The sequence below is a fragment of the Miscanthus floridulus genome, chromosome 16 (assembly GCF_019320115.1).
Source record: "Miscanthus floridulus cultivar M001 chromosome 16, ASM1932011v1, whole genome shotgun sequence".
Taxonomy (NCBI): Eukaryota; Viridiplantae; Streptophyta; class Magnoliopsida; order Poales; family Poaceae; genus Miscanthus; species Miscanthus floridulus.
Genome location: NC_089595.1, coordinates 18,565,902 through 18,592,180, shown reverse-complemented (window position 1 = coordinate 18,592,180; position 26,279 = coordinate 18,565,902). Strand labels below are relative to the sequence as shown.

General features: G+C 48.1%; 2 protein-coding genes across 2 annotated transcripts in view; both read left to right on the top strand.

The window, feature by feature from the left end:
* Positions 1-14,955: 14,955 nt before the first annotated feature.
* Positions 14,956-19,477, top strand: LOC136513265 (uncharacterized). The gene is made up of 6 exons (XM_066507259.1): positions 14,956-15,526; positions 15,634-15,722; positions 15,989-16,084; positions 16,199-18,082; positions 18,410-18,587; positions 18,675-19,477. The coding sequence occupies exons 1-6, from the start codon at positions 15,202-15,204 to the stop codon at positions 19,289-19,291; spliced, it is 3,189 nt and encodes a 1,062-aa protein (XP_066363356.1). The 5' UTR covers positions 14,956-15,201; the 3' UTR covers positions 19,292-19,477.
* Positions 19,478-20,399: 922 nt separating this feature from the next.
* The window catches only part of LOC136510359 (G-type lectin S-receptor-like serine/threonine-protein kinase At2g19130), a gene marked incomplete at its 5' end in the record, with an annotated part of 120,664 nt that continues 114,784 nt past the window's right edge, over positions 20,400-26,279 (top strand). The window contains 2 exons of the mRNA XM_066504837.1: positions 20,400-21,467; positions 21,505-21,867. Coding sequence (XP_066360934.1) covers positions 20,400-21,467; positions 21,505-21,867 — 1,431 coding nt within the window. The remainder of the gene's footprint in view (positions 21,468-21,504; positions 21,868-26,279) is intronic.

The following is a 26,279-nucleotide window of genomic DNA, read 5'->3' as shown; positions in this document are numbered from 1 at the left end:
CGCGGGGCGAGCACAATGCCCCTCACAGGCACTTCTTCGGAGCACCGCACAAGCTTCTTGCGGGCTTCGACGGAGACCACCACCAAGCCATCTAGGAGGTGGCAACCTCCAAGAGTAACAAGCACCACCGGCTTGCAACTCGATCACCTAGTGCCACTTGATGCAACCTCACGATGCAATCGCACTAGAATCACTCACTCACACAATCGGATGATCACTATCAAGTATGTGTGAGATGGAGGGCTCCTAAGCACTCTCAAGCATGGACACAAAGTCCCCCAAGGTGCTCCTATCTAGCCATGGCCAAAGGCCACTTCTATTTATTGCCCCAAGGGCTAAACTAGCCGTTACCCTTTCACTGGGCAAAAATCGGGCCGACCGGACGCTCTGGTCGTGTTGACTGGACGCTGGACCTCAGCGTCCGGTCGCCCACAGATGACCACGTGCCCTGATTCCAACGGTCACTTGACCTGACCGGACGTAGCGGTAAAACTGACCGGACGCTGAAGCCCCAGCGTCTGGTCGTTTCCAGTAAGCTCCCCGAGGCGTATTTCTTCGACCGGACGCGTCCGGTCGACCTTGACCGGACACAGACCAGCGTCCAGTGCAATATCCTCGGTACTGTGCAGACCCGACAGTTCGACCAGGCACAGCCTTTCAGCGTCTGGTCGCTGAGTGACACAGCGTCCGGTCAGTAGACCGACGCCAGCATCATTTCGACCAACTCCATTTCAACTCTAACTTCTTCACCCTTGCACAAATGTGCCAACCACCAAGAATTTGCATCCGGCGCAATAGAAAATAGGCATTCCATTTTTCTGAAAGCGTCGAACCCATCTCAACCCTGCAAACACCACCTCCTTTGTAAATGTGCCAAGACCACCAAGTGTACACCACCATGTGTATGTGTGTTAGCTTTTCACAATCATTTCCCAAAGGATGTTAGCCACTCAACTTGCCACGCCACTCGATCCTAGCGACGATGCAAAGTTAGATCACTCGAGTGGCACTAGATGACCGATTTGCAAACAAGTTTGCCCCTCTTGATAGTACGGCCATCTATCCTAAACCCGGTCATAAACTTCTCTACACACCTATGACTGGTAAAATGAAATGCCCTAGGTTATACCTTTGCCTTGCGCATTCCATTCCATCTCCTCCAATGTCGATGCAACACATGCACCAACACGATCAACAATGATATGATCCACTTCATATCATCACGTGATCATATTGGTTCATCGATCTTGACTTCACTTGCCCTTCACCATTGCCATCGTCCATCGGCGCCAAGTCTTGCTCAAGCTTCACCGCCACGCGGTCCATCACTCCAAAGCCTTCGACTTGCCCTTCACGCTTGCAACCGGTCCATCAAGCCAAGTCTTGTCTTGATCTTCTCCACCTTGATCACATGACTCAATGTCATGTCTCATGTGCAATAAGCTCCTTCATCATCACATGTGTGAGCTTTGCAACATCTCCAAGCCATTTTCACCTCCATGGCATATGTTGTTCACACACATGTACCTATGGACTAATCACCTGTGTATCTCACATAAACACAATTAGTCCACCTAAGTTGTCACTCAATTACCAAAACCAAACAAAGACCTTTTAGGCTTTCGCCCCGTTCCTTCGCCTATTCCTCATCTACCGTCTCTTCTATTTCTTCCTTCTCGCCAAGAGCGTCTGAGTGCCGTGGCGGTTCCTAGGAGAGAAAAGGGAGAGATCGAGGGAGAGGAGAAAACTCACAAATCCATTCGTGGACCCAAAGTGAAATGTTGGGCTGGAGGTCATCCACTGTGAGGGAGTCGGTGCTAGAGGCCTTCGTCGTGAAGGGGCTTCTACCGCCGAAGGAGGTGACGCACTAGAGGGCTCCCGGGAGGGAGGATTTCCTGCAACCTTAGCCCAGCAAGGTGGTTTCCTTCCTCGCCTTCCATGAGCGTGGGTTAGGATACCCCGCGCACTGGTTCCTACGTGGGCTCCTCAACGAGTGGGGTCTGGAGTTGCAGCACCTCAATCCGACTAGGGTGCTGCATATCACCAGCTTCATCACCGTCTGTGAGGCCTTCCTCGGGATGGAGCCGTATGCGGACTTCTTTCAATGGCTGTTCTCGGGGTGAACTTTGTCGATGGGGAATCCACCTGAGGCCGCGCCAGTGGGGGGCTTCGCCCTATAGAAGAAACCAAGCACAGGGGGCTCGTATCCCGCGTACATCCCCTGTGACTCCAAACGGGGGTGGCATGGGGAGTGGTTCTATATCAGGAACTCGATGGAGGCACCGTTCTCGGCATTCACCGGTGAAAGGCTAGAGAGGCGGGAAAGTTGGTTGTGGGGCCCTTCCCATCGGGAAAAGAAGAAGGTGGAGATCATCGAGGTGGAGCTCCAAAAGCTCATGCGGTGCGGCCTTGATGGGGTACGGGTGTTCCACACCCTCTACCACCGTCGGATTACTCTGTTGGTGGAGAAGGCTTGGCCGATGTGGAAGTACGGTGGCCCGACGGACCTCGATCGTGCGTCGCCGGAGGAGCTACCGAATGATGAGGTCTAGAGTTGCCTCGACCGGGTGCTGCAGCTGAAGCCCAAAGAGAAGGTCGATGGAAAGCCTGGACCTCTCAACGCCTTGGTGATGTCCAAACTGGTATGCTCTCCTCTCTTTACTCCGTGTTCCTTTTCCCTTTGCTTTCCTGGTTTTTTTATTTTGAGCCGCCTATTTTGTAGGGACTTGACGCTTACAAGTCTCGGCCGCACCTTCCGAAGGGGCCAGAGGGCGCGGCTCGGTAGGCCGCCCAGAAGGAGGTGGCGAATGCCAAGAAAAAAAAGAAAGCCAAGGAGGCTCGGTGGAAGTATGAGAAGGAGAAGGAGATCACCCGGGGCGTGAAGGCTAGGGAAAATAGGAGCGATGTTGAGTCAGAGCTCGAGTCGGAGGACCCCATAGAGGTGGATGACATGATCTTCTCCGAGGAGGAGGAAAGCTAGGAGGTCATTGCGACCTCAGTGGAGTGTCATGATCCTGCGACCGTGTCCACTGGCTGTGAGCAGGAGGCGAAGAGGCGCGTCGATGTTCCCGTGCCAAGGAAGCGTGCTGCTTGTGCGGATGCCACCGGTGAACGGGAAGCAAAGCGGACACAGTCACTGTGCCCTTCGGTGGCGTCGCTGGTCTCGTCCCCACCTGCCACGGGCGCGCCCAAGCAAGCCAGGCAGTCAGAGGAGTGGGCTTGCACCCACGCGTCGCCGGGGCTAGCGCCAGTGCGTGACTCAGAGTGGGAGGATGCCCCGCCTGCTGCTCCGGTCGACGTGCCCTGAGGCGAAGGTCGTGGTGGGTCGCAACCTAGGAGCGGTCCTCGCCCTATGGGCCCATCGACATCGGTTCTTGGTTTCAGAGTCATACCGCTTACATCCCGGTATGTCTTTCTTTGTTTCTTTTCGATCTTGCTATTGAGTCTTTTTTGGAGTATGACTGATCTATACTTTTTGACAACGACCGGACGCTGACAGGGTTGAGCATTGCCTCAACTCCTATGCAGGAGGTTTGGAGGCCCGCCTTGCAGGGCACCACGGTGAGCGGTGGGGAGAGCAGGGTGGTAGCGGTGGATCCTTCCCTTTCGGGGGCGGCGCCCATCGGATCGGTCGCTAGTACGGTGGCAGCAGTGGCGGCGATGTTGGCGGTGATCCCGATGGCGACGACAGAGGTCGCGTCGAAGGTAACCCTTGTGGCCCCTCCTCCGTCGGCTGTGGTGGAAGAGGAGAGGGAGACTGGGTTCCCTGCCTCGCTGGGCGGAGGGCTACATGACTCATCGTCCCGGTTGGGGCCGAAGGTGTTAGGGGATGTGGTCGGGCTAGAACCGGAACATCTGTTGGTGGGCCACGAAGGCAAGGTGGTGGAGAACCCCTCCGACGACAAAGCGGATGACATGGTGGAGCTCCCAGCGCCGTCATGGGAGCTGGTGGTGGTCCGGTCGGAGGCTGGGCCCTCCAGCGAACTGGAGGAGACCGACCTAGTGTGGCCCTACCTTGAGGACCCGACCAAGGTTCGGTTCATCCTTTAGGATTCACAGGAGTGTTAGCTCTGGGACATCCTTGGAGAGAGAGGACTTGCCATGGAGTCTGATCTTGCCAAGTTGTCTATGAAGCTCAAGGATGCCCAGGGGCGGGTTAAGTCTATCTAGCGGTTGGTCAAGGTCGACCTACAGCACATCGCGGAGGTGAGTTTCCCACGCTTGTCCTTGACCCCTTGGTCTCTCGTTGGTTGCCTCAGCATGTTTGCTTCTTTGTTTTTGTAGGGTCTACAGGAGATGTCGTGTTGTAAGTCCTGTTTCCTCCAGATGGAGCACGTCCGGATGGCCAAGCTTGAGCGTCAGCTAGAGTCTGCCCGTCGTGAGTCCCAGGACCGGGCAGTGGAGGCGACCAGGGCACAAACAGCAGAGCAGCTCGTGGCAGAGCGGGTGACCGCCGCCGAGCAAGGGCTTGAGGCGGCGAAGGCCTGCTAGGCGAAGATTGAGGTAGAGCTACGAAAGTCCCTGGCGGACACCTAGGCGGCACTCCAAAGATCCCTAGAGACCCTGGAGTCAGAGCGAAATGCCCTGGAGTCAGAGCGAAAGGCCTGGTCAGAGGCAGACCAGGAAGTGCTCGCGCTTCAGGGCCGGGTGATGGGGACAGAGGAGGCGAACGCCCGACTACGTGAGCAGGTGACCTGATGGGCGGAGGGGCTCTCTATCCTTGAGAACACCCACCTTAGTAAGTACCTTTTCTGCTTTCGACATGTTGGTTTCTTCCTTTAGCTTGATTCTGAGCTTATCGTCCTTTTTCCAGAGCTAGGTGGAAAGATGGAGTCGTTGGAGCGGGACCTGGAGATGGCCAAGGCGACGACTGGCTAAAATGTGGAGGCGCTGGCCAAGTCCCTTGAAGAGCGACATGCTCTTGAGGGGGAACTTGACCAGATATGCAATGTTGCCCAACTCGTTATCTCGGAGGTCTTTGGGTCGACGCCAAGTACTAGTGCGCCCACCATCTGGCTGGCGGAGGTTCCGGATGAGGTCCAGGCCCTCATCACACGTGGGTTGTTCTATGGAGCATCGGAGGTGTTGACTTCGGTGGTGATGTACCACCCGGACCTGGACTTCGCCACTATCTACAGCGGGTATGCCGATGGCTTGAGCACGGAGGACATCCAATCGCTCGGAAAGAGCTTACTGCCGCACGCAAAGTTGGTGGCAGAGCAAGTCTCCACGCAGTGGGTGATGGATGCCCACCATGCGGACCTAGTTGATGGCGTGCGTCAAGAGGACGTCGCCCATCCTATAGACGGAGTGGAGCCTGGGTCGGAGATGAATGTCGCCCCACTTCCGACGGAGCCAAATGTCATCCCGCCGGAGAGCGAGCAACTCATGCCCTTGCCGATCGCACTGATAGCCGATGTCACCGGGGAGCCGCAGTAGAATTTCTAGAGTAGAAGTAGATGTAAAAAGTTAAGTTCATGGGGGAGCCCTCGTGCAAACGTTTTTTGTGTACTTAATGAATTAGTTTCGTTTTTTGTGATGGAATCACTCCGTTCGGGGAAGCTTGTCCCATTCGTTCCTTGGTTTTACCTTAGCATAATTTTGTTTTTTATTCTTTCTATTTTGCACTTGCCCGTTTGTCCCATAGGCTGCAACCTTAGGAGCCCAGGCGTGGCTCGTGAGGCTTAACTGCTCGTAACCATAGGTAGAGGTGGGGTGCGATCAGTCAGAATATTTGAAGCAAAGCTACGTAAGGTAAATTAAAGGAACGAACTACCCTTTCATTCGGGTAGGAAGGAGTTTTACCATATTATAGTAAGCAAAAAGAGAGGTGGTTGTGCATCCCCGTGGGGCCCTCGAGCGACCCAGGGCGAAAGTGTTCGGGTTGGGGCGCTTTTATAGGAGCAAACGTTAAGTAAACAATGGTAAGACTGAATTTTAGGGGAAGAAACGACATAGTTGTTCTAAGCATTGGTGAGAACGTTGTCGTTGTCATCCTTCAGTCGATAGGTGTTCGGTCGGATCACCTCGACCTTTAGTCGTCCGGATCCTTGCCCGCTATGCCCCCTTTCCTGGCCGCTGCTTCTTCGCCTTTTTCTTCCTTTGGCCCACCGGCCTATCATAGAAGGCGCTTGAGGAGCTCATAGTCCTTGTAGAGGTGTTTAATGGGGTAGGTGTGGTTGGTGCATGGGCTCTCCATGAGCTCGTTGAAGTGGTCTGGAAGACCCTGCTGGGGCTACTTGCCCGTGAGATCAGTTGTGGCGACCAATGTGGAGTTGGCCGGTTGGCGGTGATCTTTTCTATTCTTTTTGCCCCTCTACATGGAGGAGCCCTCGTCCTGATCGTCGCGCTTGGCCTTGCCTTTGCCTCGGCCTCTGTTGAAGCGTTGCGGGAGCGGTACTCTCTAGATGCGTCGGGCAAAGGCCCGTGGTCTCGGGCTATCTAGGCTGGGACTTCGGTCGTCCGGGCGACGACCGCGCCTGGGGTGCGTGTCACCTACCATTACTACCACTTGATGGATGCCATCATCCTGCTGGGACTAATGTCGGTCGCTGATGATGCTACGAGCATCTTGGTTTGGCTCGAGCCGCTCACGTACTGGCGGTCGGTGTGGAGCGGGATCTAGGTCAGACTAGGACGCAGATGCAACGTCCTGTGCCGCGCTCAGCGGCTATAGCGGTGAGCGGGTGGAGTGATTCGTCTGGTGCGTCCCCACTCTCCTAGCGGGGAGAGAGGCCACGAGTCGGTGTCATGATGCGGAGCTCTCTGCCTATTGAAACGGCGATGGTCTCCACCAGTGCTCGGAGGTTCTGGTAGATTGCTTATTCCTAGGGGTCGTTCGGCTCGAGAAGGCCGTACAGAAGCATTGCCGCAGCGGTGATGTTCTGATTGGCCCGAGCAAACTGTGGGGGATCATTCCCCCCATCCATGGTGTTGTGCTGGACCCGACGGGCGCTACCCCGGGCGCCGCTTGCTGGTTTATGCGCACGGGGCGTAGTGTGGTGCGCCGAGCGCGCTGGTGCAGGCGGCGGCTAGTTCAGCCGCTGTTGTCGTAGCTCCTTGTCGTGCTCTCATGTGAGCGTAGGGGTCTCCGCACGAGGGTCCAGAGGGGTGTGAGTCTGCAAGGACTCCGCTACCACCAGTGGCTATCCCGGAGCATCCGCCATAGCGTACTCCTGGGATGAACAGTGGCTAGGCGCCACGTCGCCGATGCTAGAGCCGTCACTCTCAACATCGTCATCCATGAGGTTGAGAAAATAGGTAGGAGCATAGCTCGCCATCCCCATGAATTCGGACGTGAGGGGAGGTGGCGCCAGCATCCTTTGGAGCCCCCAGGCGTACGCATCCGCGGGGGACGTGAGGCCATAGGGGAACCGGTCGTATGGTGGTCGCGGCGGGGACAACGGGGTCCCTCCGGATAATCAGCGAAAGATAGAGAATAGCAAGTAAATAACAACATGTACATTACTCACAGCGGGGTTTTGAGCAGAGAGTTTGCTCGGAATGAAGCGCAGACGCCTCATCATTGAAGTTGTTGTGCGTCCCAAAGCCGATGGAGGGCGCCCCTCCGATGGGCGCCGAAACAAGTGCCTCCTCGCGGAGGTGTAGTACGCCGAGCCGGTCGGCAATGAAGTCTAGGCTTCTAAAGAGGAAGGCCTAGGACAGTTCAAAGACGGGTGGGACCCGCATCCCAACAGGTGGGAGTGCGAGAAACTCTAGTGAGCCAAAATGAGTCGTATCACTTGAGCCCGCCATGGCAAAGGTGGCGGAAAAGTGGGCCATCCGATGACCAAAAGTGTTGAACATACAACGTCTTCCCCACGGACGGTGCCAACTATCGGTGCAGAAAGTGACCAACACGTAAATATTTGTAGTTTTGCCATATGTTGTGATCGAAGGTGGCCTAGCACTCAATGACACAGGGTTTATACTGGTTCAGGCAACGTGCCCTACGTCCAGTTTGAGTCGATCGATGACTTTATTCCTAAGCCTAGGTGCTCGAAGTTTGTAGTAGGGTTACAAACGAGAAGGAGAAAGATGGGGGGTACAAGAGGTCCGGTCGGACTCTGGTTAGAGGGTCCGAGAGCGACGGGAGCTCCGCTATGTACTATGTGTTTGAGCGTGTGCTCGAGGTTTGAACCTGGTGGCTCTGTTGCTATGTCCTTATGACAGAACCGCCCAATTTATACAAGATCAAGTACGGTTGTCCCCGCTAACACGTTGACACACCCATACTTTCACTCATATAAACCCGGTAGTCCGCCGAGTGTCCCGAAAGACCTCGGTAAATCAACATCACAACCAAGATCGTGTGATTAAGCAAATACACATCACATACGCAGAGTTGCAGCAGAAATAATATTACAATTGGGTTCACAAATAATAGTATAAGTTTGGGTTTTAAAACCGATTAGAGAAAACAAAATAGCTTTCAAATAATTACATTAATATAAGTTCCAAATACATTGCTAGCATAAGTGACATCCTCCGACAAAAGCATATAGATGAGAAGTAAGTATAGAATCACCGAGCCCACCGGTGGTTAGCCACCATCTTCAACAGGCCGAGAACATCACCTGCAACAAGGTGGGATAAACCCTGAGTACTCGAATGTACTCAGCCAGACTTACCCGTCTAAAACCAAAATAAAGCGACACCAAGGATTATGCAAGGCTTTCTTTAGTGGGCTAGCTGACTTATTTGCGAAAAGCATAAGCTATCATGAAGAAACCATTTTAAGTACTTTGCATCATCTTTATTATGACCTATCCATCTAGGTAAGCACCTGTACTATAGCAATCACTTGATTAACCAATAACATCCAGTTACCAATTTAGATTTAGCATATCCCATATTATCCAGATAACCATCATTGTTCCATAATAATTACTACGATGAAGTAACTCGAGTCAAGTGCTCACTGTCCAGGAGCGATGGCGATTCGAATCGATTCCTAACCAGCTGGTGATTTATTCCTTACACAAACCTCACTCACCCGCTAAAGTGAGATATTGATCACCGAGTCAACTTTCCAGGAATCTCGAGTTTGCCAGGAACCACATGTACCCGGGGGCCGACCGACTGCACTTTGGCCTTATCATCCCGCCCCCGTGTCCTACCACACCTGCTCCGGCACAGTGCGTTGCGGGCAATCTACTCGGCCCGAAAAATCTCCCAGCTTCGCGGTCGGAAGGTACTTTATCTGGCCAGCTAAATGTAAGGCATGCGTTCAACATGACTCGAGGGCCAACAACGATCGGTCCTTAATCGACACAGACGGAAACTAACAGCACCCCAGAACCCTGTCTGGTTGCCTCCAACTTTTTCCGTCCGGTCTCCAATTATCCATCACACATGGTTAATTCCAGGATATCATTCTTTTCATAGCTAAATTCTTCCAGTAACCACCTATAAATGTAGGTGATCGGATATCACCGATCGCTACCGGTCTAAGCAAGGCTAAGCAGTTATTCGATCCTGACCTATCAGGGTAACAAGGTAGTAAGGTAGGCAAGGATAGTAATAAATGCATCAACGGTTTCAATCAACTCCTACAACTTAATGCAACAATATATATAAACTCATATATATAGAAAGAATTGCTTTTATAAAGTAGGAGACGTATAATGCCCCGGGGCTTGCCTGGGATCCGACACAAGTCAGTTCAGTTAACTTGCACCATCCTGGTGACATCTCAAATCCTAGCACTCGCTTAGTCCTTCCATCTTCGGGACAGATTCATCAAACACCGTCTTCGGGTTTGGCTCCAACATCACGTCCTTCACGTGGTGCATCTAGCGTACCTAGATGAGATGCAAGATGCATATGTATGAATGTGATGAATGGTAACACAAGATGCATCACATAAGCATTCAAGACAAACCGGGTATTCACGGCAATCACAGAGTCAAGGCTGCAAACAGCAGCAGCTAATTTTACTCATAATAGGAGTTGTACTAATCCAAAAGACATGCAACAAGACAATCTGGAAAGCTTATGAAATTTTCTACAATTCATCTTTAATCAACTTAGCATGATTCTCAAGCTAACTAAGTCAAATATATCCATTTACAGAAACTGGTCCACAATTGACAGAAAACAGCCATTTCTGAAACCCAACTTTAAACAGCTGTAACTCTTAAACTACTTGGCCAAATGACACCAAATTTTAATAGAAGCTAGATACATGAATTATCTACAACTTTTGTATAAACAAGTTTCACAACAAAGCACATTATCATGAAGAATTTTGCTAAGTTCCCAGATCTGTCCATAAACCACATCGGCAAGAAAATAATTATTAACTTATGTTGCAAATACATAATTGGGCAAAACCAACTTTACCAACATTTCACACATGACTAAAGAACACCAGAAAACCTAGTGTCCATGACCAAATAAATTCTTTTAATGCATTTCTTAATTTATTTTAGATAATAAGGTGACTTAATGAACATATACCAAAAGTATACAATAAACTCTACAAAAATTACAGTGGCTCACATATCCTCTCAATAGTCTACTGTACAAATTTCACTCCATTTGGATATGTATAGCAACCTCTATGAAAAAGACAAGTTGCTAAAGCAAGAATTCATGTGAGAGCAAGATAAACCAATAACTCACTCATACTTCATCCAATACTCATGAAATTTTTACCACACATCAACTATCATATGAGTAGCATGCCACAAAAATTTCACTTCATTTGGAGCCCTAGATCTACAGTTATGAAAAAGACAAATACCACTAGCATTACAAACCTAGCTGCATAAATATATTTTTACAGCTAAAACTTTAAAGTAAAACATGTAATATTATAGATCTAGTGCATAGAGAATTTCACAAGGATTCCAAAAAGTCCTCATTTACTATTTTACGAATTTTCTACGATTTACTATGAATTTCCAAAGTTCCTGCAAAATAATTACAAACCAGTCCTACGGCACTATTCACCTGAGTCTATGACAATGCAGTTAGGACCTTGATTTTTGTCGAATTGTCGCACGAGGTCCCTGACGGGATTTCCAGCAGGGGAGGTCGTCGGAGCTCGCGGAATCCGGCCGGAGAAGGCACGTCGTCGGAGCTGAGAGGCGGGGGAGCACTAGGGGGCCCTTACGCACCCGCCGGAGGCCTCGGCTCGGCCCGAGGTGGCCCACGGCGGCTTGGCCACGCGCGGGCAGCGGCTACAGCGGCGGCGACCGGAGCTTCCACGGCCACGGTGGCGGTTTGCGACGGCGAGCACGAGCGCGACGTGAAGGAGATGGCGGCGAAGCTGCTGGTAGTCCTCAGGAGGAGTGGAGAGGCGCGGAGTAGCGGGAACGCAGTGACCGCGGAGCTCGGCGGCGGCGTCCATGGCGGGCGCGCTCTGGCATTCGCGCGCAGGCTCTGGAGAGCGAGAGGGAGCGAGCAGGGAGTGAAGAGGAGGATGGAGAGGGCGTGCTGGTGCCCCTCCTCATCGGCAGCAGGGCGCAGGGCGTCCACGACGCGTGGAGCAGCGGCGGAGGCGCATGGCGGCCACGTACAGGGTGCGTGTCGTCCGTTGGGGCATTTTCGCGAACAGGTGGCGGGCGACGACGGGATCAGCGTGGGACACGATTTTGGGCTATTTCCAGGCCGAATTAGGACCTGGGCCGAATACGAAGATCGAAGCCCGCACGAAGCTCTACGTTTTTCATTAAGGGGGTTCAGCCATTAGCAAAACATATTAGAAGATAAATGTATCTCAAAACAGCAGTGTCAACACCTTGACGGTAGTCCCGGAAACTCGCTTTCGGTGGTCAAAACTTCTTCAAACTGAATCCAACTTTTTGTATGCTCTTCACCAAGGTGTAAACTCCAACTTTTGTTTTTGTACCAAATCAAGTTGCTTAACAAAATTTGGAGAACGCGAGACGTCAATGCCGATGTCAATGAATTTCAGACTTAGAATATTTCTAAGTGCTGAAATCAGCAGCAGGTTCCAACTTCGAGCCTCTGTTTGACTTATTTCCAAGTTGATCTAGCTCTTGGTCCAAAAACAAAGTTTGTTCTACATGATATGTACTACAACTTTTATTTAAGGTCCAACCTCAAAAATGGTATAGAACCTACTGTTCTACTTTGACCAAAGTAGGATCACGATGATACTTAAATTATCCTTTTTGATCCATTGGAGCATTTTCTTGGTATTTGCTCAACATGAACCCTTCATGACTTTTGTTGTAGAGTTCATCTAGAGTCATTTGGGTAAGGTTGCAAGGTTTGGTGAACAATCTAGAATTCCATTCACTTTATAAAACGATCCAAGCAAGGACATAACTTGTCATTTCATGTGACTTCTTGATTCCAAACTTCACGAAACTTTTCCATGGATCAATATAGGTGGTTATTGATGTGAGACACACAAAGATATTCCAATAACACCACCCAAGCATATATCTTAAAAAGGGGTCTATAGACGAGCAAAGGTGCAATATCCAAGTTTCGGTTGGGGCTCGTTTCTATAGGTTTGACCTTGACATCTTCATCATCACTTAATATACCCTGTTTTAGCTCAAACCCATTGCTTAACTGGTGGCAAACACCTGGGGTGTTACAGTCCTAGTGAACTTGATCGATCTGAATCAACTTATCTGTTGGAAGAGAGCGCACCCCCTTTTATAGATGAAGGGAATGGCCTTATAAGTGAGAGGGAGAGAGTACATTCACTACTAAGTCTTGCTGTCCACGCCGGCGGGTACAAGATGATGGTAGGCGCCCACAATACTATCGAATGTCAGATGCACGTGGGAGGTTGCGTCGTCTTCTTCAGGTATGGCAGATGTCGGCACCTACTATACTGTTGATGCCCAGAGGCATGTGAGGGGTTTTACCGTGTTCGCCTGGTAAGGTAAATGCCAGCGCCCACAACACTGTTGATGCCTAGAGGCATGTGGGGGGAGCCTTACTGTATTTGTCTGGTATGAGAGTTTGATGGCGCCCACAACACTGTAGGGGAAAATGTCGGCGCCTACAACACTGCTTGCGTTCTGTCATGCCAGGGAGGTTGCAGGGTACTGTCCTGCAGGTATACATGGTACGATCCTTGGTATTGCGGTTGACTTGAGTGTGATGCCTTACTTTCTCCGTCCGTTTCCTGGTCCTTACCGAGCGGGCGTCCCCGGTCGGTTGGTCTCGGTCGGCTCTGATTGCGCCAGTTGGAGAGGAGTTGTAAGCAGGGGTTCGGCGCATCCCCGGTCGGAGAAGCGAGTCGGAGTCGGAAGTGGTGTTTGGCCAGGCCTTCCGGTCAGAGAGGCCGTCCGGAGGCGGGTTGGAGACCGAAGCGAGTGCTCCGGTCGGAGAGGTGGGCCGAAGTCGGAAGCGGGCGTCATTCCTCCTCGGCCAGACCTTCCGGTCAGAGATTAGATCATCCTTCTGGCCTGTCGTCTAGGTATTCGGGTTAGCCCATGAGTTGCGCGTTGCTCGCAACGTCGTTCGTTAGGCTGAGCCTTTGTTGGGAAGCTGGTCTATGAGGGCCCCCGGGTTTATGAACCCGACACTAACTTTCTATCTTTTTTCAGTTAATAATATTTCAATCAATAATACCAAAATTTGTTTTTTTACTAGGGCCTTGTTTAGATCACCTCCAAATTCCAAGTTTTTTCACTCTCTCTCTATCACATCAATTTTTGGACGCATGCATGGAGCATTAAATGTAGGTAAAAAAAATAACTAATTGCACAGTTTGGTTGTAAATCACGAGATGAATCTTTTGAGCCTAGTTAGTCCATGATCGGACAAAGTTTGTCAAATACAAACGAAACATGCTACAGTGTCCAGATTGCAAAAATTTACAATCTAAACAAGGCCTAGAGTTGTTGACTCCTAGTTGAACCTTTGCCTTTCTTAATGTTATCTATATCTCTTATAAAGATAAACCTCACTAGCAATTTATCTTGCCATGCAAGGTGTCCGCATAAGCATCCGCTAGAACATCCTACTAGCACATTCAACTATCTCGACATGCAAAAGTGTCCACATCAACATTCACTATCATATACAACTAACACATGCCATTATGTCTTCATTCAAGCTATTCACATTAGCAAACCACATCATTTACTAACATATATTTAGTTGTCCACATCAGAATGCTAAAAATCATCCACTAACATGTATTATGATATTTATTCAATCATATTAGTAAATATAAGTAGTATAATTTCACCAGCGATTCCCGCAGCGACGCGCAGGGCGTTGTTTATTTAAATTTCAATCCCTAGTCCAAGTGATCGCGATGTGTATAGGCGTAGAGGTTATTAATTGTAGGAGATAGAAAGATTGGTTTTCAAGAAGAAAGATTTGGTTATTTAAATTCCAATCCCTAGTCCAAGTGATCGCGATGTGTATAGGAGTAGATGTTATTAATTGTAGGAGATAGAAAGATCGGTTTTCAAGAAGAAAGGCCTTGTTTAGATGGGTGTGAGAAATCAGTATTTGACACTGTAGCACTTTCGTTTGTATTTGATAATTATTGTCCAATCATGGCCTAACTAGGCTCAAAAGATTCGTCTCGTAATTTACAATCAAACTGTGTAATTAGTTATTTTTTTTATCTACATTTAATACTCCATGCATGTGTCCAAAAATTTGATGTGATGGAGAGAGAGTGAAAAAACTTAGAATCTAAACAAGGCCAAAGATTTGGTGTAAGTTATTGCAAGAGATATAAAAGAGACATTTTCAAAAAAAAGGAAGGAAATGAAATGAAAAGACAAAATGTCAAACAAGCCTTAAGATGCCAAATAAACCCTTCATTATATCTGCTCTTGACAATTAATAAAGTCTATACCTAAGCATATCTGCGTGACATCTTTCTATCAATGACAACCGATGGCACTAGATTCCCTAATCCCTACCACGAGCACGCCTCCATTTCGCCTATAAATACGCAGTACCCTCGAGTCCACGCTCCACGAACAGCGCCGCAGAAGATCCGTGGCCGCACCACAGTGGCAGCGAGCGGTCTTCTCCCTCGGATGCTCTCTCCTCGTCACGAACTCGCCGTGAGGGAGAAGAGAGTCTCTGAGCACCGGGTCCCATCTCCGCCCTGGGCTTTCGCGCCTCGTGCTCGTGCTCCACCCGAGCCTTTTCGAACTCGCTCACCCACGCGCCCGTGCCGGCGTGCCCCACCACCCCCTCGCACGCGCCCGCCGCGGCAGCAGCACTCTCACTGACACCATGCCCCGCCTCGCCCTGTGGCCCAGGTGCAGGGAGGTGGACCTGGCGACCCTCACGGGGCCCGCGCCTCCCGCGCCCACCGCACTTTCACGTGGGCCCCCACCACCCCGGTGCCCCACGGTTCAAAATCTGAATTCGTCAGGGGAGGCGAACAAAGGTCTCCAGCAGCAGAGCCTGGAGGAGGAGGAGGAGGAGAGAGGAGAAGCGGAGGCGGAGGCGGAAGCAATGCTGCGCGGCGGCGGGTCGCGTGCCCCGGCGAAGCCACGGCGCCCCCACTCCCACTCCCGACAGCGGGCACCGCCCCCGCCCACCCCGTCGCGCCGAGGTGAGCGACCACGGGCCGAGCTTGCCTCTCCGTTTCCGCATTTATTTTCCGTATCTAACCGGAGAGGCTCTTTTTGGTTTGGTTTTCTCCGTGCCGTGATTGCGCAGCGAGCGGGCCGGCCGCTTCGGCTTCCCCCGAGTCCAAGGAGCCGGCGGCGTTGGAGGCTCCGGTGGTGTCTTCCGTGGAGGAGACATCGGTGAGTAGACCACCACCACCAGTCCCCAATCTCTTCCTGTTAAAAAAAACTTTTCAGTTTCCACCAAGGTTTTTGATTATTACAGCTGCGCCTCATATTGTAGGCACTTGTTAATTATGTTTCGTGGGTTTTGAGAAAATAGAATATTTAATTATTTATACTTGGACTAGAGTTTCTCCGAGATTCACATCTCTTGCTAGTCATCGTTTTGGCACGATTGTCTACCTCGATTCCTAGTAACTACAACTGCTACATGATTGCATCAGTTCACTTTTGAGTTCAAGCGGGGGTTCAAAAGGGCAAAGAAGGCAATGCTGCCGCAGCCGGTGGATGCGCCGAGAGGTGAATACAATTCAAGAGAGGTACATGATGTAGCACGCTGCTGTCCACGAATGCATTTCGACGCAGTTAAATATGTCTGATTAGTGAACTGCGTGCTGAAAGCCTTGTCCGTGCTCTCTTTCTCTGTTTTGCAGGGCCTCTCCAGCAAGCCGAACACTGTTCCTGCGAAGAAAGACGTGCCGAAGCAAGTGGAGTTCACCCATTGCTCGCCTGGTATTGTTGCTAGGCTGATGGGTCTCGACACTGTACCTCACCCCAAGAAAGCTCTTGACCGGTGCCAGAGTGACACCTGGGCTAACCTGCAGCGACACTTGTCTGGAGTTGTGCGAGATGTGGACAGTGTCTCGTCTGGGGATCAGGCATGTAACGTCAGTTCTGATGAGCTGCCAGCACTGAAGGATGTTTTTGAGGTAACAGAGATGGAGAACATGGCGACGCATGAGCTGCCGCAGCCTGGAAATCAGGAGCCATATCTGACAAACATTGAGGCTGATCTGGAATTTGTCAGGCAAAAGTTCTTGGATGCCAAGCGGCTTGCCACTGGTGAAGGGAATATGAATTCGAAGGAGTTCAGCGAAGCACTTGATGTACTCCACTCCAAAAGGGATGTTTTCCTTGAAATCCTTCAGGAGAACAGGACTGCAGTGTCAGGATTCTCAGGACACATCCTTAGCCACAGTGGGTTGCAGTGCTCTTCTCATACAAGCAATGCTGCTGCTGCACAATCATTTGAGGAAGAAATCCCTTGTGGCATGGAAGGTGTGTGTGACGGGATGCATGACATACCAAAGGAGTTTGAGAAACCCATTCCTAGCATGCTGCTCAGAGAAACTTCAGTTACACCAGTGGCGCCGTTGGCACCAAATGAGGGCAAGAGTAAAGGCTCATGCCGTCGCTCTCAAATCGTTGTTCTGAAGCCAAACCTTCAAAGGAAAAGTTTCACACCTGTTCCATCAAGCCAAGAAGCACCACAATATAAACAGAGGAGTGGGACAGGACATTTGAATCGTCCACACCATAGTAAACAATTTTCTGTGCCACAAAACAATGAAGTTCTTGAAGGAGAAAGGGGTTCTGCACTACAGAAGGTTAGAAAACAAACACCTAAAAGCAGTAGCAGGAGGAGACCATCCCAGGAGAAATATTACCTTGAAGTGGATACTGAGAAGGCAAAAGTTAGTTCTACCTCTCATGATGACACCATGCCCTTTTATTCAAGCATTCATTCTGCTGGACCATCAGTAAGTAGAAAGGCCAGAAAGCACCTCTCAGAACGATGGCAAGTGGCCTGCCAATCTGGTTCAGAAAATTTAATTCCTAAAGGCATAAAAACACTAGGTGAAATGCTCGGACTGTCTGATAGAGATGCACCAAGAGAAAGCTCCCACAGGGGAGGATCAGATCCAAACTTCAATCCCTATAATGTGAGGGAGGTGCCAAGCAGCCCTCTTGGCATTAGCAGTAAAGATGGGTGGAAGACAGGGATTTACTGTGAAGATGATTCAAGAGCTGGTATATCAAGGAATTTTCCCAGGTCCAAATCTCTTCCAGCCTCATCTACCACTTCTGCAAAATTGTCAGGCAGGAGGCAGTCTGCACCAACCCGTAGGTTGCCCATTCTGAAAGATATATTGAATTCACCCACTGATGAATCTGAAAATGCACATATCAGGAAGGGATCACCAATCAGAAATGCAAAACAGAAAAATGGAAAATCAACTGTCCATCTAGGAAAGGAAAATATGCTACCTGAAAAAGAGATTCATGTAACTTCAGAAAAAGCTAGGCACAGCATCTGCATTTCTGATATTTCTCGGGCAAGCAATATACATACTGAAAAGTGCCCTGATGATGTTATCAGAACTGAGGATCAGGAACAATCTGATTCTGCTCTTAAACACGATTACACGGAAAAAACACAAGGTTTTATGGGATGCACATACCAGACACTAGCAACATCATCTCCAGAGACAAAAGAAGTTTTATCAATTCAGAATCAGGAGAGCATAGAATTGAAGGTATGTTCCAACAGTGTTATCATCAAGCAGTTTTACATTTACCTTGTCAATGTTAGTTGGTCAACATGCACAAACAGGTTTTCTGCCAAGAAAGAAACGCGCAAGACTTGAGTTGGTGGTTTAGGCGTTAGGGGGTGGACGGTCAAATTATTTTGCTGTTCTAAATAAAAATTGTAATAGTTATTTATTTTTAGCTGTACAATTTCTGAATCTGCTAATCACACCATCTCAATTTCTCAAGTCATTTTAGTTTTGTTATGAAAATTTTTAGCTCCAATGGAATAATTGCATTCTGATCATTAAGATTTAACATACATCTGGTTCTAGGAGGAAAGGAAACCATCAGTGGAGATTGATGATCACGTTGGCACTCAAACAACAGAATCAGCAAGTATTGCAAGTTCTGAAAGTTGTGACTGCTCAAGTCCAACTGCTTTATCGCAACACAGTTCTGGTGAAGAGACTTATTCTGGAATTTTTAAAAGCATCAATGTTGGTATTCAAGGTTAGTATATCATAGGAACTAAAATTTCCTTCACTTAATATGGTTAATATTACTGAATGCTATTCTTGCCCTTCTAAAAAACTGCAGAACTCAGAGAGCAACTAAAGATGCTGAAGATGGAAGACCAAGATGACATTTGTGAAGACTATTCTGGTACTTTGTCAAGCGACGAGTTTGACAATATGAACATCTCAACGTATCGAGCCATGGAAGAGCGGTTATCTATGTTTACGAATGAGGAGGACAGGGATTTCTCTTATGTACAGGACATGCTTGCTAGCGTGTGTGACTTGCCAGATCACCTAGAAGATTGGCAAGTGAGCTCAGATGTGTTCCTGTGTCTTGAAAACAAGTTTAACAAGCTGGTTCTGTGGTCGAAATCAGACAGGAAACTTCTGTTTGATCTTGTCAACTCCATCTTGGCTGACATGACCATTCCAGACAACGGTTTGCATGCAAAGATCATGATGAAGTGCTGGTCTGAAATAGATCACGGACAGTTAGCTGAAAATGTCTGGCAAATGGTGCAGAAGCAAAGTAACAATGGACACTTCTTTTTGGAGGATGTTCAGCCTTTGCCATTGGACGATCGTTCTGAGTTGGAACTGGTCGGAATGAATATTGCCAGGATGATCCATGATGACATCATAAGAGATTGTATCATCGAGTTCATGTCGCAGGAGAACTACCTTGTTACCAACTAATGTTTAGGGCTGTAGTGGTTAAGCTAGACTGTTAGTCAGATGAGTCACATAACCTTCTGCAAATCACTGGTTTGCGAAATGGTTTCTACTATATAAGGTGTGGTAGGCTGGTGGTACCATTTGATTGGCCTGGATGTGTAACCTTGTATAATGTATGGACCTATGGTTAAAATACATCTCGTCTTGTTGCAGTGCCTCCTTTTCAAGCAATGCATACTTTTGCTGCATTGCAAATGGATCATGGTGCAAACAGTGTTGCGATTGCGATAGTGATAACTTCAGCATGTTGCATGGAAGGGATCTTGGATTGTGATCTGTATTCAAACTTTGACAAGGAATTGATCATGGGTATGGAACCAAATGCTTGTTGGATTATCTCTCTTGATACTCTGTTTCGTTGCAGGTTATGTGTGGTGCAGCGCTTTCAGTTGCGATGCTGTCTAGTGGATATTCTTTTAGTATTTTGTTCTCTGGGAGGAGCTCTTTCAAGCGACTCTTGCTCTGAGTTGCTTCAATTGTTCCTTTGGTCAGTTCTGACCAATTAACAAGCTGCTAATTGTCATTACGCATTACGTAATATGCTAGATGACCATGACGGAATGAAAGGAGCAGTTGTGTTGATTGCCTCGCCGGAGACGAGGAATTTCAGGAGTGAGGTACGTAATCTTCTTCCAAGCTAGGCCTCGATTAAATACAGGGTGTAAAGTTTTAGGGTGTCACATAGAATGTCGCATAGGGTGTTCGGATATTAATAAAAAAATAAATTACAGAATCCGTAGATAATCCGCGAGACGAATTTATTAAGTCTAATTAAGTCATCATTAGCACATGTGTTACTGTAGCACCACATTGTCAAATCATCGCCTAATTAGGCTTAAAAGATTCGTCTCACCATGTATGTGTCCAAACATTCGATGGGATATAGAGTAAATTTTAGGAGAGGAACTAAACAATGCCTTAGGTGAGTTCTGAGAGGGACTTTGCACTGCTTGGAATGTTGGGGGGCCCTCCTGTGTCGCTAATCGAGTCTAAGTCTCTAATCGAGGTCATAGTACCGACCAGACCGACATTAATCGCGATTAATAGGACGACTTGAAAACATTGGTCTTGGAAGACCATATATTCCCAGCCTGCTGATTTCTGCACTACGTATGCTATCTGTGGACCTTTCACGGTCTCCAATGGCAATTTGGGTCCAAACTTCTGTGGCTGTATGGAGACCTTCTCCCAAAGGTCGCCTCAGGACTGGGAGCTTGGTGATCAAACTGGAGGGTGTGTCAGGAACACTCCTTTAAATTGCACAGCTAGTGACAAGAACACAACAAGGTCAACAGATGTGTTCCACCCCATAGCTCGTGTTACATTGCCCAATCATCCCCGGAGCATAGAGGATGCTACCACTCAGAGCGATTGCGTAGAAGCTTGTCTCAGTGACTGCTCCTGCATAGCTTATTCCTTTAACAACAGCAGATGCTCTGTCTGGAATGGGGAATTGCTTGATGTGAAACAGAATGATGGCCTTGATAATACTTCTGAAGACGTCGTTTATCTTCGCCTTGCCGCCAAAGATTTGGAAAGCTGGAGAACAAGAAACAAAAGGAAACCAAGCATTGGAGTTATTGTCATTGCTTCAGGCATTATTGTTATTATTCTTGTGATACTAATGTCCTTGCTGTTGTTTATGATTTGGAGGAAAAATTTCAACTGGTGTTGCATGCCGTTACACGGTATTGAAGGTAGTGGTGGTGGAATTACAGCCTTTAGATACACTGATATAAGTCATGCTACTAAAAGTTTCTCAGAAAGGCTGGGAGGAGGAAGTTTTGGTTCTGTGTTCAAAGGAATGTTAGACGACCAGACTATCATAGGAGTGAAAAAGCTTGATGGTGTTCGTCAGGGAGAGAAGCAATTCAGAGCCGAGGTGAGCTCGATTGGATTGATCCAACATATAAACCTAGTGAAATTGATTGGTTTCTGCTGTGAAGGTGATAACATGATGCTTGAGTATGAACACATGACGAATGGGTCTCTTGATGCCCATCTATTTCAAAACAATGCTGTCGTCCTTAAATGGAGCACCGGATATCAAATAGCCATTGGAATTGCTAGAGGATTGTGCTACTTGCATCAGAGTTGCCGTGACTGCATCATACACACTGATATTAAGCCAGAAAACATACTCTGCATCATACACTGATATTAAGCCAGAAAACATACTTCTTGATGTATCATTTGTCCCCAAGATTGCGGACTTTGGGATGGTAGTGTTTGTAGGAAGGGATTTTAGCCGAGTTCTGACTACATTCAGAGGAACCGCAGGGTATCTTGCCCCAGAGTGGCTTAGCGGAGTTGCTATTACACCAAAGGCTAATGTTTACAGCTTTGGTATGGTACTGATGGAAATCATATCAGGAAGAAGGAACTCTCCAGAAGTACAGACTAGCGACAACCCCCATGCTGCTTATTTTCCGGTGCATGCCGTCGGCAAGCTTCATGAGGGAGATGTGTGGAGTTTGGTGGACCCACGGCTACAAGGTGAGTTCGATTTAGCAGAGGCTGAAAGGGTTTGCAAACTTGCATGTTGGTGCATCCAGGAAGATGAGAATCAGCGGCGGGCGATGGGTGGAGTTGTGCTGGAGCTGAAAAAAACAACTGCCAACTGTCACTTCCGAGGCTTGGCCTCGATCTGTACTCGCGAGCTTGACCCCGAGTTAACTGACAACTGCCAAAGTAACCTCAAAAACACCGACTCGATGCACGATAGAATAGATCGAATATATGAATAATTACAATATACATCTAGATATACGAAAACCTAAGAAGCAAGCAATAGGTACGAAATTAGAGGTGATGGCTTGCTACCTGACGAACCGGCGAACCGAAGAGCAGAGGAACCAATCGCGGGGAACCACCGGGAATCCCCTAGGGTTAGGGTTGCGGCAACATGGTGCAGAAGCCGAGCAATGCTGTGGGCGCGGTGGATGGCAGCTGGGACTCCAGTCATGGATGCGGTGCGAGCGCGCGGTTGAGTTGCTGGCACGGCGACGCTAGGGCACGGGCGTGTGGCTCGGGCAAACATCGCGGGCAGGCGGCGAAGGAAAAGGCGTGCGCACAGCGACTTGGGCATGGGCGCGTCGTGGACAGGCGGTGCGGGCAGACGACGCGGAGAGGGCACGGCGGCTGCGGTGGTGGCGCGCAGTGATGTCAACGGGGAATTCCCCGTCGGGGGACAGCTTCCTATCCCCATCCCCGTGGGGCAAAAATTTCCCCGTCCCCATCCCTGTGAATGCCAACGGGGAAGTTCCTGCCCCATCCCCATCCCCGTCGGGGATTTTATCCCCACGGGGTCCCTGTCCCCGTCACAAAATTCAGCTAGTTACTATGGACAAAAGCGAATCGAAAATCCAAAGAAACAATCATAGTAAGTTCACAGTTAAGAAGAATCTCGTACATCTGGTTTGCCATGAAATAGATCTAGTTCCCATCTCAGAAAATCTAAATCCAAATAAAATACAAAGCAAAATTAAACAAGACTGGCTGTTGGGCCTTAAATATGATGGGCCTTAAAAGATAAATGCACATGCTGGCTGTTAGAGTGCGGTTGCTGGGCCTTTAATATGATGGGCCTTAAATATTTCGGGTCCTCGGGGGGAACGGGGACGGGGGCATGTATACCATCCCCGCCCCCGTCATACTCGATGGGGATGATTTTTCCCCATTTAATTCACCATGGGAAGACGATTTATACCATCCCCGTCCCCTAATGGGTGAATTCCCCGTGGGGAATCGGGGAACGGGGGCCCGTTGACATCTTGAGTGGCGCGGCACGACTGTGCGGCGGAGGAGGCGTGTGAGGTCAGCGTGGGTGCGGATGCGGCGGCTAGGGCACAGGCGATGTCGGTGGAATCACGGTGAGGAGATGGATGCGAACTTAGGTCAAAGCATGGCGCGATTATATGGTGGCTTCCAACATTACAGACAAGGAAAGGAGAAAGAGTTCGAGACCCACACGATTTCTACTAACCGGACGCTCCGGTGGCAACGACCAGACGCTGCCACCTAGAGTCCGGTCGACAACAGAGAGGTCCAAAACCTCCCAAGTTGTGACCGGACGCATCCGGTTAACCCTAACCAGACGCAGCCAGAGTCCGGTCCACCCTATGTTCATCTTCATCGATCGACCGGACACAGGACCACCGTTTGACTGGACGGAGGAAGAATACTATTTCAGTGTCTGGTCACTCCTTTGCGCTTCTGTTCACCTCTTGTGAACTGACCGAACGTTGGACTCCAGAGTCCGGTGCAGCATCCGGTCACTCTTTTTTAGTAAATCTTCAATGTTCCTTTGCGCTGCCTATTCCCAATCAAGTCCCAACTTCAATAAGACCCAAATAAACACCAATTGGGACTGATATGAGTGACCTATCTCAAACCCTCAAAAATTTCAAAGTATTTTGCTTTAGGCTATAATTCTTTTTAAGAAAATAGACAATAAAAAGGGTAATCGAAAGGAAACGACAAAATAACACTCATGTATATGCAATGCAATACTTGAAGTTAATTCTAGTTGCTTGTCAAGTTTAATCCAAGGTTAAGCTTCTTCACACGTTTTTCAGCGGTTATCTTAACCATGTTAGATAAGCCCTAAATGCATTACCAGAAATGGAACATGTTGTATATTACAATGCAATGCAAGGGACAACACAACCTCGTTTTCTAGTGAAGTTACTAAAATCAAGCACATTGAGCTCATTCCTCAACCGACAAAATGTAGCCTCATCTAGCGGTTTAGTGAAGATATCCGCCAATTGATCCTCAGTCCTTATACCTTCTAGTGATATATCATTTTTAGCAACATGATCTCTAAGAAAGTGATGATGGATATCTATGTGCTTGATGCGAGAGTGTTGAATCGGATTATTAGCAAGCTTTACCGTATTCTCATTGTCACACAAAAGAGAAACTTTTTCTAGAACTACACCATAGTCTAGCAAAGTTTGCTTCATGTAAAGTATTTGTGCACAACAAGCACCCGTGGCAATGTATTCCATTTCGGTGGTGGATAAAGCCACACTATTTTGCTTCTTGGAGGACCGAGACACAAGTGATCTACTAAGAAAATGGCACCCTCCGGATGTGATTTTCCTATCAACTTTGCAACCGGCATAATCCAAATAGGAATAGCCAACTAATTCAAATCTAGCTCCTTTGGGATACCAAAGGCCAATGCTTGGTGTGTGCTTAAGGTACCTAAGGATTTTTTTAATGGCAACCAAATGAGCTTCCTTAGGATTAGCTTGAAATCTAGCACACACACACATTAAACATGATGTCGGGCTTAGATGCGGTTAAATATAACAAACTACCAATCATAGAGCGGTAGAGAGTTTGATCAACTGTTTTACCTCCCTCATTTAGGTCGAGATGTCCATTAGATGGCATTGGTGTCTTGATTGGCTTACATTCATCCATATTGAATCTTTTGAGAAGATCCTTGGTATACTTTTCTTGAAAGATGAAAATCCCTTCTCTCATTTGCTTGACTTGAAAACCAAGAAAGAATGTAAGCTCTCCAATCATTGACATCTCGAACTCCTTCGACATCAATTCACCAAACTCTTTGCAATAATTTTCATTTGATGATCCAAAGATGATATCATCAACATATACTTGACAAATGAAGATTTCTCCATCAAGATTCTTGGTGAATAGTGTGGTGTCGACCTTCCCAATGGTGAAGCCCTTCTCAATGAGGAAATCCTAAAGGCGCTCATACCAAGCACTTGGGGCTTGCTTAAGCCCATATAGCGCCTTGGACAACCTATAAACATGATTAGGATATCTAGGGTCTTTAAACCCAGGAGGTTGATCAACATAGACTAGTTCATTTATGAAGCCATTTAAAAATGCACTTTTAACATCCATTTGATATAATTTCATTTCATGATGCGATGCATATGCAAGAAGGATACGAATGACTTCAAGTCTTGCAACCAGTGCAAAGGTCTCTCCAAAATCTAATCCTTCAACTTGAGAGAATCCCTTTGCAACTAGTCTTGCCTTGTTCCTCACTATAACTCCTTGATCATCTTGCTTATTGCGGAACACCCAATTTGTTCCAATGACTCTTGCACCTTGTGGTCGCTCTTCAAGAGTCCAAACTTCATTGTGAGTGAAGTTGTTCAACTCTTCATGCATGGCATTGATCTAATCCGAATCTTGAAGAGCTTCTTCTACATTCTTAGGTTCAACACAAGAGACAAAAGAGTGATGTTCAATAAATAAAGCAAGTTTTTGAGATTGAGTCATCACACCCTTTGAAGGACTCCTTATGATGAGATCTTATGGATGAGCTTATAGTAGAGGTGAATTTTTCTATCAACCACTTGAGGCGAAGGTTGTGGAGCATCAACATCTTATGCCTGTGCCACCATTTGATCATGAGAGACATAAGTATCTTTATTTTCTACTCTCCCATCTTTATCACCATCTTGTGGCATATTTGATGAAGAAGGTGGATCAATCACTTGTACATCGTCTTCATCATCTTTAGGCTTGATGTATCCAACCGGAATGTTCTTCATGGCCTCCCTCAATGGTTCATCACCTATATTATCAAGATTCTCATGTGCTCCTTGGGAGCTATTAGATTCATCAAATTCCACATCATATGTTTCTTCAACCAAGCTGGTGGCATGATTAAATACTCTATATGCTTTGGACTTTGATGAGTAACCAACAAGAAAGCCAATATCACAACATCTTTAAAACTTCCCTAGGTGTTGCCGCTTCTTGTAGATGTAGCATTTGCAACCAAACACCCAGAAGAATGAGACGTTTGGCATCTTCCCATTGAGCAACTCGTAAGGTGTCTTGCCAAGAAACTTTTGAAGGAATATGCGGTTGGATACATAACATGCGGTTTTGATAGCTTCCACCCATAGAGCTTCGGGTGTGTTGTACTCATCAAGCATTGTTCTTGCAAGTG

What these genes read in the sequence shown, in the direction of transcription:
- LOC136513265 (XM_066507259.1), top strand. Translation starts at nt 15,202, where the DNA reads ATGCCCCGCCTCGCCCTGTGGCCCAGGTGCAGGGAGGTGGACCTGGCG. An exon ending in GTGAATACAATTCAAGAGAG is followed by an intron (nt 16,085 to 16,198) that starts GTACATGATGTA and finishes TCTGTTTTGCAG; the next exon opens with GGCCTCTCCAGCAAGCCGAA. An exon ending in CATCAATGTTGGTATTCAAG is followed by an intron (nt 18,588 to 18,674) that starts GTTAGTATATCA and finishes AAAAAACTGCAG; the next exon opens with AACTCAGAGAGCAACTAAAG.